The sequence below is a fragment of the Rhodnius prolixus genome, unplaced genomic scaffold (genome assembly GCF_049639745.1).
Source record: "Rhodnius prolixus isolate KJV_2025 unplaced genomic scaffold, Rpr scaffold_10, whole genome shotgun sequence".
Taxonomy (NCBI): Eukaryota; Metazoa; Arthropoda; class Insecta; order Hemiptera; family Reduviidae; genus Rhodnius; species Rhodnius prolixus.
In genome coordinates this window covers 5,761,586-5,774,090 of record NW_027411615.1, presented here as the reverse complement: position 1 = coordinate 5,774,090, position 12,505 = coordinate 5,761,586, and the positions used below count along the sequence as shown (strand labels likewise).

Here is a 12,505-nt window from a genome sequence, read left to right as displayed (position 1 = left end):
AATGTTTAATAGTTTAAAGCTGGAAGGTAATGTGAAACATGAAAGGTTGTACTTGTATACTATTCCAGCTTTTAGTAGAGCCATTACGAAATTTATTTTTTACAAATGTGTAGTGAATTTTCTCTATTAATACATCTCTTTTTCATTTAATTATATACAAACGTAAGTCTGACGGTTTATCTTTTATTTAAATATTTTAATAATTTATTACAAACTAAAACTAATACTAGTTTGACCTGCTGGTCAATCCTGGTTCATAGTCAATATTTAATTAACAAATTTAATATGGTTGGTCTGAGTCCAGAAGAAAAAATATTTATTGTACACGGTGTGGAACAAGATATAAGAAATGATGGCCGGATACGATTGCAGTACAGACCAATAGAGATTGAAACAGGAATAGTGCCACTAGCAATGGGATCTGCCCGAGTATGTACTGGAAACACAGACATAATTGTATGTATTAAGGGTAGTACATGCAAACCATCTGATAATAAGTCAGGCAATAACTTAGAATTTTGTATAGATTTTTCTGCAGTTGCTTCACCAAATTTTGAAGGTCGTTGGGGAGATCAAGTATCAGAAGACTATACTGCAGTATTAAATAAATTATATTCAAGTACTAAACTTGAATCACTGTGTATCAAACCTGGAATCATTTGTTGGAAATTGAATATTGATATTGAAGTTTTATCATTTGAAGGAAATATCTATGATACAATTTCTTTCGGAGTAAAAGCTGCTTTAGCTAATACCCATCTGCCAAAAATTAACACAACTGATGAAGATAAAGGTGAACAGGAATTTCAGGTCTCAGACGATCCATCTGATACTTGGACTCCAGATACGTCCACGGTACCATGTTTTGTCACTTTATGGAAAATAGGTGAACATGTTGTTGTTGATCCTACTTTAAATGAAGAGCAGTGTTCATCTTTCGCTTGTGTTATAGCATTTACTGAAGATGGAAAAATTTGGTCTACTGTGTCAGTAGGCCCTGGAAGTGTACAACCATCTACCTTCCTAAATTTAACTTCTGAAGCAAAAATTTTGGCAGAAGAAGTTAATACAAATTTAATGCGCATCATTCAAAAAGAAAAAGCTATGGTTCGAAGAGAAATTATTGGATTTCTTAGTTAGGAAAAAGAAATTTGTTTCCTCAAGAATGGTGTTCCTGAATTTAAGACACAAAAAATAGTTCTTCACAGTGCTGTACTTGTTTTAACTCATTCTGCTCATGAATAACTACTCTAAAGAAGCAAGATAAAAATTATTGGGGCTAAAGTGGTCGAGTCTTGTGATCCTTTTGTTAACGAAAAATAATTTATTAGTTTTCTTGCAATCATTTAATTCATATTGAACACTGTAGATACGAAACAAATACATTTCTTTTGCAATATGTAGTACTTATGTTTCATAACAACCTTTAAAAATATAAGATTGAGCACAAATAAAGCAGACATAAAAAACCAAAGTGGACGCTAGGGAATGAATTAGCTCAGAGATCTCGGGATCGAACCCAGCTGGCTGCCCCAAGATGTAGCTCCTTTGTGTTTTACCTTAAAAACGAATAATCGCAGAGAGCTCAAACTTGGCATTCCGCTTTGGTTGCTTTATTTTATTTCTTCGCTTTTTACAAGTTTAATACCACTACTTCGATACTACCCTTCTTCAGTATTCTATTTCAGTGGCTAAAAATTTTTGTTTTTTTCTTTTTGCTTGTATAAATATAACATACAAAACAGCTTCTGCTATTGCCGGGTCTTTTTATCAGAAATGAAAAAAAAAAATAACCCAGAGAATTAAAAAGGCTAGGTCGATAACAAATAAAAACAAACTTAAAAAGTAACAGAATAAATCTATTTTGATTAATGATTTGTAAATTGCACAATTAATAAAATTCTAAATATAATCTAAATCAAACTATAATATAAGAGTCGTTGGATGTTACAGAATTTTTTTTATACTCAACAGAAAAAACATAGAGCATTGTATGGATTTAAAACGGAAATTATATACATTCATCATAAATAATAAAATAAAATACACATTATAAATCTTAAAAGATATATGGCAGCATAACTTAAGTAAAAACAACCATAAATATATGGTCACACACGAAATTACTAAAACAGAACAAAAAGTGGTCTATGTTAATTCGATTGATTTTTGTTTTCTTCTAATATTATTATTATTATTCAAAATAGACTACTACTTTGCCCAGTCTTTACTCTGTCAGCTAAACAAAATATTTACTATGTACACAGTCTGTGAAATAGATTCATTAACGTGATACATTATTAATTACTCATACATTGTTAGTGCAAACACTATATGTACATTTTTGTATAATTATTGCAATTTTAATTATTATTATTCCTATAAAAATTATTAGGTCCTTAAAAACATAAAAGAAAGAAAAATTAGATCAGTTAAATTTATTCAGTCAAGATTAATTTCAATAGTGAAGGCATTCATTTGTCTGTTTATAAAAAGTATGTTAAAAAAAAAAAGCTTATGCATTTTTTTTAATTTAATATTTTTAATGACTTTTGACACAGCCAATCAAGCTACTTTCTCAAAACAGAAATTATATTTCTTGATGAGAATATTACTTGTAAGAAATAAACACGGTTTTACTCAACTGCACATATTTACTTCAGTAATATTTTTTATTTATTTATTTTAAGCAAGAGTAGAGTAACAAGTATTAAATATTTCAAAAAAATCTTTATACTTGGTTTATTTTCTAATTTTGTTTATTCGATCACAGTTTTCAGCTAGTTAGGTATAAAAATAGGATTATTATTCTTTATAGGTACGCTAATAATTTGTTGCTTTTCCCCTTAATTACTTAAGTAGAATCCTAATGTTTCTGAAAACTGTGATATTTAAAGTTAAAGAAAAAAATAAAGCATTACGTACTGATACTATCAAGTATCTAGAAAACAAACGCAAACTCAAACACATATAAATCCCACTGTATTCCAACACTTTGTTGGTTGAATTTTAGATCTGGTCATTTACATGCGACTTAAGAGTCCTAAATATATGATGAGCTTCGTCGTTAACGACTGAAAGCTGTCAAAGAAAAAAAAAATCTTTTTAACAAAATCATCCAAATTTTAGAACCACTTCTATGTGGTATTTGCTTCATCTTGCGTTAGGCGTCAAATATGAGGTTCTGAACGATTTGATAGATTGCAAAAATGGTTATAAAGAGGCTATTCAACTACCCAACTTACAACGTGCATCTGGAAACGATAAGAAGTATTCTCTGCAGTTATACTTCATTTTTCCAAAGGTAAACAACTAACAAACTCACGTCGGGAATTTTTACATGAAATTTCACAGATTAAGATTTGGACACAGTTGGCGAAATAGAAATATATAATTTGGGACAAGTAGTCCTGCCGTAATTGGTGTCAACAATCAAAATTTTATATAAGGCAATAAAGGAAATTTAGTTTCTAGCCCAGCACGCCCAAAACATGGCCAGTTTAGACTCAATGTAGATTATGTGAGCTAAAAATTCATCTTTAAATCGTTAACTTCAGGAAGAAATTCTGAACTTAAACTACAAGCGGTACTTATGCAACAACTGTAAACCCTAATAAAAGTTTTTTTTCATCTCTAAGACAGTTCTGCGACTTATTATCGCCGTAAATAGTTGAATCTAGTACGTTTACTTAATACGCAATTATGCACAGACATTCCTTATATCAACTGTAATAAATTTTGAATCAATTAAGATTCTTTATCATTATCGTTCTTAATTGAATTCAACGCCATGTTTTTGGAAGGTAACCCGGAGTTATTGGTATGATTTCTCCGTTCTTAAAGCTTGTCCGTTGTTTGCTCATCACCTTACTTGAATGAATTTTCAGACAGTATAGTCTAGTTTAATTAAATAGAGACTTCTGCAAGCCATAAAAAAGGAGCTCGTCCCTACTTAACAACACCAGAAATACTTAATGGGGATATATCAAGAATAAATAACAATCTAACACTACGATCATCAGTACAGAAAGACAATTCAGACAAATTACTATGAATCAGAACATGGCGCAAAAATCATATGTGTGCCACATTAACGACGGAGCTCATTTTGTTCACTGACGCCACAAGAGAAGTATCCATAACAAAAATTAAATCATATGTCGCTACAGGGAGGGTACAGATTGGTCACTCAGGCTAGATTATATTACGGTTCCCTCTCTTGAAGTACAGATTCCGAGGCTTATTATGAAATATATATATATATTTTTAATCATTTGATTTTTCTTTGTAAAAATAGTGTCTAAACCTTTTTTTTTGTTGAATAATCCAGATGGAAATTATCATTGGCTTACCAAGTACCAATTCTCTCTACAATTCTAACATCACCATTATAACCAACAGATGTGCTGGCTTAGTACTGAGATAGAAGACTAAAATAAGCCATAAGAGATTATCAACAACATTCGCAAACATTATCAATAAAATTGACATACCTGATCGAGCTATTATTGACTCGTAATCATTTTTATAAGTTAATTTATGTCAATAAGTTTTTTGCTATTATAGCTTATTTTTCATGAAAGTAGAAAACCAACATTAAAATACCCAATATTTTCACAAAATGGTGGTAACAACTAAAAATTTTGCTGACGTTTCCTTTTTTGATCCATTGCATCCAATATTGGCTGTCTCTTTGTTTGATACAGGCGTCGCAATTCATCAATTTCTCTTTCCATTTCTAAATCCAGTGTGGCCATCCTTTGATTAAGTTCTTCATAACTCAAATATTTCAACTAAAATAAAGAAACAAACAAAAGCATTTATAACTAAACTTTTGCAGAATCTCTTTACAGTGCAACGAAAAGGCGCTAATGACCTTAGATGTTGACCCGCCTTAAATAAAATAATAATAAGGGAAGGAAAGGGATTAGCTAAGCGTTTAGATTAGCTCTGGACCGGGTTAGAATCCAGCTACTGACCCTTACATTTTCTCATTCCAGGAGCATCTTACAGCTCACTGTACGACAATGGACAGAGTTAACTGTAAGGAGAGACATTGCACAGAAGCTGGTTGTTTATTAAAGGAGGTTCCGGGCTCAAATGATTCCGATGTCTACACGCCATAATTAAAATAATAATTATTTTGATTAATGAATATTTTTTTCGGTAAATGAATCTTCGGAGACTTTCTGAATTCAAAATTTAATTAACAAATTGACAGATTCGTAATTACACACGAATTTACTTTATTTTGTTTAAAGAGAATGGAAAGTAGAACATTAATATGGAAAGGTAGGTATTATTTATTTTTAATCCTCTGAAAAAAATTATTACAAATCCAGTAAATAAACCAAATAAATGGAAAAACGAAACCTTAATTACTAAGAAGCACATTCATTCGGAACAAATACAAAACAAAAGTCATGCAAAGCTAAAATTTAAAACAATGGAAATAGTACATTCTCACTAATTTTGTTATTATATAAAATAATTTTCAATTTAAAGTGCACACAAAACTCAGAAAAAGAAATTTAAAATTACAAAATAAAATGAATAATTTTCACATACAAACTCAAAATCCCCGTCCATGATTGCTTGATGTAATCTGAAAGGCTCTGCAGATGCTTCTAAAAATAAGGTATCCGGTGGTATAGCAGCTGCAGGATGAATTGATGCGGATGATGGGAGTTGTCCTGCAACATTGACAACCTCCGGACCTCTTGCCTGCCACATAATCTTACACTTAGCCGATTACACATGGCATATATTGTGGAAGGGTAAAAATTATAACATTCAAACATAGTAAAAAATAAATAATAATCGTCCTGATATAAACCGAACTTAAAATTAAAAATAAATAGTTCTAGAATCTAATATAAGAAAGAAATGTCATTTAAACGTCAAATTTATGTATAAACAATATGCTTATATTCTACTATTTTTGTTTAAAACCTTAACAAGAATTCCAATTAACAAATAAAAAAATAGAGTTTATTAATTCTACGTAATTTAAAAATAAAATATATAATTATTAATTACTGTTCATTATTTCTGGTGATTGAATCATAGTTTCTTCAATAGGATGAAACTGGCATTAATTTTTCATCCTATAATTATTAACACAATAAACGACAACAAAGTTCCGAAAGGTATTTTATTCGTGTTATCTAGTTTTTTATTAGTGGTATGTTTTTCTTTATTTGTGCTATCTGTTGATAACACTAATGTGACGATTTATAAAAAGCTTTCCCGCCCTAGACCAACATCAAACACATAATGGTTTTAAAGTATCAAGGCTTTATTTTCAAGCAATGAGACCAATGGTACTTTTTGATCGCAGGATATGAGCGAAAAAAGGAATGATCAATTCAAAATCCTTTCAAAAAGAGGAGGTCCTTTTACACCAACAAGGGTTAGATGCAATAAGCCTCTTTTAGTAGCAGTTTCTGTGAAAAAGTCTTAAAAATGTTTTAAGACTGTTCTACATAATTTAAATTTCTGAACTTAAGAGTACTTCAGAATTTCTTCTGAAGAAGATATCTTCGGAAGGGTATTTCCGTTTAAATGATTTCAGTAGCTAATTTACTGCCCGGTCTTACATGACAAAAAATTTGTCATAAACGAAATAAAAAGATGCGATTTTTTCGTACGCAATATTTACATACGCACCAATAGACTACTTTCTAAAAATCTTTGTATTGACTTTAAATGTTCATACTTCCTCCTAAGGGAAAATAAATATATATTAAAATAAAATAATCCTTCTCATTTCATCTCAATTTTTTCATAGCATTTCACCATTCTTCTATTTGTAAGAAATTTAGTACGCTTACATATACTTTAATTTGTAACATTTTTTCGCGATAATAATCGAAAGATGGCTTTTTATCATAGATTCGTCGCCAGTATTTTTATTTAGAAGTGTATTTTTTTAATTACTATTTATCGATTTCGCTACCACCTAAGAAAAACAAAAAGAAGACTCCTACTGCAAAATAAGAATTCCTCGGAAGTTTTGTGTATTTACAGCATGAAAGACAGACAAACTGAAGGAACCTGTTCATAAACTACGTACCGAAATTAAATTTTAAGATACCCTTCTCTAACCACATAAAGAAAAATGTACAACAGGAAAAATGTTAAATGTGTACTAGATAAACCTACAAGATAGGAAGCTTGAATAATACATCTCAGGGATTCTAAATCAAAATAACTTTAATATCTGAAAGTAATTGAAGTAAGAAATTATCATTTCTTAATATTCTCTTAGAAATGATGAAATAATAAATTAAGAAGTGTATCGTAATTCTATTTCCACTATAATAAAGAAGAAAATGCTTAACAAATTTCAACAACTAACATTCTCTCGAAAATTAAAAAAAAAAATCATTAATACAGTGATGGAACATCTCAAATTACATGTCTATGGAGGACACTTTTTCAAAGGCTAACAACATTCATAATATTTTCATTTTCCTTATGCCAGGCTACAGATAGCTAAACTACAGTTCTTTAAAACATTTATGGCAAACATGCAACAATTGTTTATTTACAAATAAGCTCAATTTACCTGTGACATGGACTGCAAGTTGTTTAGTGGATCTCCTAATTGCTTGTTTATGGGACCGTTTCCCTACATCATTGAAATACGAACTTTAAAATATAAAATGAGTATGCGTTCGAATAAAAGTAAAAATATTATAAGTTTTGGCACTAATCTGATTAACCCGTAAAAATTAGACCAAGCCGAGTGAATTATGGGTGAATGTGAGCATTAACTTCCGTTATCGTGTTATAACAACTATGAACAAAGGATTTTATATTTTTTTACTGCAGCATTGTTTAAAAATGAATCAGGAATTATGAAATTCATTTTTTAAAAATTAGACTAATAAATCATTTGTCATATATAATTAAATTTGAATTAGACCAAACAAATAAATTACCATAATACTTTCAGCCTCTTTTTTATCGAAATGATCAAGAAATAAAGGTCTGTATTTTTTTCCAGATTCACCAGGGCCTGTATCATGTCCTGCAAATAAGTTCCAAAGCAGTTAACCAAAATTATGAAAATATTTATTACTCATAATATTAGCCAATTTTTGTTTCATGAAATTCACATACTTTTCATAGTACTCTCATCTTCAGTATCACTATTGATGACCATTGTTCCTAAATTTTCAGCCAAACTATTATTGCCTCGGCTGCTTACTAATGTTTTATCTTCTTTCATTGTAAGATCTCTATCCGGCACCAAAGTTGCCGTATCTGCATCATATCTTACTAAGGTTCCATTATTTTGACCGTCATCGTCCTGAAAATTATATTCTCATTAAATTATAATTTTTCGATTCCATCGGGACAATCCAGAAAGCCTAGGCCAGCACGTCACAAATGATCTATTGTGGACTCAACTAGTAAGAGCAGCATTTCCATTCTTGTTAGGCTTAACATTCTGGGAAGGTATCCCAGAGAAAAATAAGAAAGCATTATTTTCTTCTCCGAACAGGCGAAATCTCTACAACTCAAAACTATTATCACTGTCACAGTATGTGTAGGATGGTCTCTACCATCTGACAAATCCAACTTAAGTTATCCGATATATGACTTTAATTGGTAAAGAATTACAGTATACATCAGATACGCGAGAGAACAAAGTGAAAAACAATTTTTTTGGATAATTTTAAAATTGAAATACTGGCCAAAGCTATAAAAATTACCTAAAATGGCTATAATTACCTAAAAATTAAATAAAAAATAATAAAAAAGAACCTACGGAATCTGTTGTAGCTTGCTTATGAAGAGCATTAGCTGCACTAAGTCTTAAATTTTGATTTTCCCTTATTTCTCTTGCTTCAGCAATCATTCCACTCAAAATACACGGTTGCTTTGCATTTCCTGAAATTATGAAGATTGAGAAACGAATATTTCAATCTGGCTTCAAAGTTTATTCAAAATAAAACTAAATCTCGAATTCTCATCTTTCATTTAAGGAATTCCGTATTACATACCTATAAATTCATGCTGCAACATTTCACTTGCAGTAGCACGTTCTTCGGGATTTTTCACTAAGCATCTAGACACGAAATCAATAAATTCTGGACTCCATCGATCTGGTTCCCTAAATGAGGGTGGTGGTTTTGTAGGGATCATAAAAATGGCACGCATAGGATGAATATCACCATAGGGAGGTTTACCTTCTGCCATTTCTAAAGCAGTAATTCCTGTAGGAGCAAAATAAAAACTTAATTCTTCAGAAATCAGATTAAAAAGTCTGATTGACAACTTTAATAAATTGGTGGAATATATTATTCAGAAAATAATCCTTAAAATTCACAAAAGATGAAAATGTAATCTTAAGCACACCTAAGCTCCACATGTCAGCAACACAGTCATACCCTATTTCTTGAATAACTTCAGGTGCCATCCAAAAAGGTGTTCCTATTACAGTATTTCTTTTGGCCATTGTATCCTAACAAAATTAAAGTTCAGAATTAAATTTTAAGAAACAAAATAAGTAATAAGTAACTTAATTAAAAAAAATACCGTTAATTGTCCAGCTACACCGAAATCGGCAAGTTTCGCGTGGCCTTCTGTATTTAGTAAAATATTACCAGCTTTAATATCACGATGTATTTTTCTACGTAAATGTAGGTATTCAAGACCTTTTAATGTATCACAGAGTATAGTAGCAATTTCATCTTCAGTCAACGTCTTCTTTCGTAACCTCATAATGTCGGAAACAGAACCAGCCCCGCAATATTCCATTACAATCTACAAATTTAAATACAACCTTTTAAATAATAACAACAAAATTCTAAGAGAGTTAAATATATAGTAATATCTGAGGGAAAGAATATGTTAATTGATTCTGTTGACTGTAAAAATCAATTAGTAAAATAAACGTACATGAAAAAAAATACAGAAATGTTCAGGAAGTTGAAATTACTCAAAAAACTTAGAATGGATATAAGATCAGTAACGTAGAAAAGAAAGAAATTGCATTATGTATCTAAAGCACTGCAAGCTGTACTAACTTTTTTTTCTAAAGATATATATATATATATATTGCAGTTTTACAGAAATTATTTATTACTTACCCAAAGATCGGTATTCTTGAAATATGATCCATAATATTTAACAACGTAAGGACTATCGCATTGTTGCATTATGGATATTTCCTTTATGATTTCCTGGAGATCTGTATCTACAGGAACTTGTTTTATGGCAAGAACTTGGCCTGATTCTTTGTGTAGCGCCTTGTAAACACTTCCATAGGATCTACATAATATATATAAGTATAATACAGTTTCAAAATGCTAAAACTATGCGTGTATTTTTTCAGATGTTCCTGAATAATTTTCTAAAACGTTAATACTTCAAAATAAAGTACACTCACCCTTCTCCCAGTTTGCAAATTATATCGAAGACTTCTTCCGGTTGTCTCGTCAAACTTTCTTCCGATAATTTCTTTAATTCACTGTAATACAAATAATTTACTAAATATTCGATAATGTTTTAATACAAAGCATTCTTTCCGGTCAAATTATGTGGTTTAGTGTAAATAATGATTTATCTGTCTTAATGCCTGTTGATTTAACATTAAGAACACTTAATTTTAAACCTAATGTTATCTATCTGTCTGCAGATTGATTTAAAGGTTAAAAATAACAAATTTTAAAATTAAGATCCTTTACGGACCTGAGATGGTTATGACCTGTCTTGTCTTTTCTTTTTACAAGTATGATTTACAATAGATGATTTCTCTTTCTTAAATATACCCCTTCGAGAAAACCATTCATCCACTAGGTTCCATCAATCACTATGTAAGCAACAGTTAATTTATACGGTGAGAAATAATTACATTATGCGTAGCCAGTAAAAAAATTTATTTTGATAAAAATATTTGGATCTTGTAGCTATAATTAAATGGCAAATGACTATGGAAACTACTAAAAACAACTGGAGATTGAGAGTGTAAACTGGCAGGGTCCTAGAATAGTAGTTGACTGTGTGGCAAAGAGATGGGCACTGATTAAAAAAACAATTTAATCATATATTAAATTGATTAATTTTTTTTAAATTTTAATCAGAATGTAATTGGCGAAATAAATCGTACTTTTAATCATATGACAATTAATTAGTGAACAAAATATCAAATTTAATAGTTAAACTTGAAAAATTATTATTAAATCTCATAAATGTACATCGCTGAGAGGCCACAGTTTTAAACCACTCAGCTATCCCGTGGTTTCTTAAATTCTTAAATTGTAAATAAACTTTTCAAATTTCAATTATTAAATCAGAATTTAATTGAACTTTAATTATAATCACCGAATTCATTAATTTCAATCGTTAATCAAACTGATTTAATCACTCACTATATGACTTTCAATCAATGGTTCGGACCACGTTTAGGTGAGGCCACCTTTCTGATGATGTCCGACAAAAACTTTTCGATTAATTTTTTTAGACTTAGACTTCACGAGCATACTATTCACTAAAACAAAGTGGTCCTCCTTACACTAACATTTAACAGTGTTGGTGACTCACTAGTCCTTTATAGGACCATCTTACACCCTCATTTTACGAGGGGTTAAGTAAGGTTTTCTAAACTTACATTTAGAAATCAAACCTAAATTTATAAATAATTAAATAAAAAAACTGCAAGATGGCTAGGTTAAATAATGTATAAAAAACAATAGTCCACAAATAGCTTACATCAGTTATACCGTACACGATTTAACTCTGAATTATTAATCTTTTTGTCAGAAAGAAATTAATCACAACAGATATGCTTTAAAAAAAAATTGATTCAGCGATGATAAATGCTTCACAACTTTGATAGAATATATTAATTAGAACAGAGCAAACATTAGTAAAGAAATAATAAGAAAAAAGTTAAATGATTTATCCAAATTCATGAACTGAAAACTTCTCTAAATAAATAGTTTTACATTAGATATTATTGATATGGAACAGTTATTTATTTCTACAAAAAAAATTTAAAAGTGTGTTTCCTGAATGAGTACACAAAATTCAAAAATTTCTATCTAATACTTAAATAATCAACACTTCATTCAAAACGATAATTCTATATATGCTGAAAAATCTTACCTCTTGGAAGACATGGCTATTAATTTTTTAATAAAATGAAATAATCGGCAAAATAAAACATAAAAATATTTACATTTTTTTGTTTAATAAAATTAAAAACTTTCCTAAACACTGACTCCTTGTTTACCGAATGCTACTCAAAAAAAAAGAAAACTTTTTAAATTTTTTAAAAAATGCATATCTGTTACTTCTATAAGATCACAGTATTTAAAATGAAGTAACTTATTCGATTAAAATTTGTTTATAATATTCTTAGAACTAGATTAAAAATAACTAAATTTTTGTTAGAATCAACCATATCAACATAACCTATTCTCTATGAGCCTTCTCATTTTTTTGTCTTCTGATCGGAGGCAAGCATAAGCATAGTCACATTGCATACGGT

At 29.9% G+C, this 12,505-nt stretch overlaps 2 protein-coding genes across 5 annotated transcripts; one reads left to right on the top strand and one right to left on the bottom strand.

The window, feature by feature from the left end:
• Nucleotides 1-17: 17 nt before the first annotated feature.
• On the top strand, nt 18-1,399 carry LOC141457196 (exosome complex component RRP42-like). Its single transcript, XM_074133844.1, has one exon. The coding sequence runs from the start codon at nt 286-288 to the stop codon at nt 1,138-1,140; it is 855 nt and encodes a 284-aa protein (XP_073989945.1). The 5' UTR covers nt 18-285; the 3' UTR covers nt 1,141-1,399.
• A 439-nt stretch (nt 1,400-1,838) lies between these two features.
• hpo (serine/threonine-protein kinase hippo) lies at nt 1,839-12,466 on the bottom strand. 4 transcript variants are annotated; one of them, XM_074133834.1, is made up of 12 exons: nt 12,121-12,464; nt 10,403-10,483; nt 10,104-10,284; nt 9,550-9,777; nt 9,370-9,475; nt 9,015-9,227; nt 8,780-8,901; nt 8,128-8,317; nt 7,947-8,035; nt 7,571-7,633; nt 5,569-5,724; nt 1,839-4,793 (listed from the first exon to the last, which is right to left on the bottom strand). In XM_074133834.1, the coding sequence occupies exons 1-12, from the start codon at nt 12,132-12,134 to the stop codon at nt 4,635-4,637; spliced, it is 1,602 nt and encodes a 533-aa protein (XP_073989935.1). In that variant the 5' UTR covers nt 12,135-12,464; the 3' UTR covers nt 1,839-4,634. The 4 variants fall into 4 exon arrangements, with proteins under 4 accessions (XP_073989935.1, XP_073989938.1, XP_073989937.1 ...); XM_074133837.1 differs by lacking the exon at nt 12,121-12,464 and adding an exon at nt 10,705-11,003; XM_074133836.1 differs by lacking the exon at nt 5,569-5,724 and having other exon boundaries at nt 12,121-12,466.
• Between the last annotated feature and the right edge of the window lie 39 nt (nt 12,467-12,505).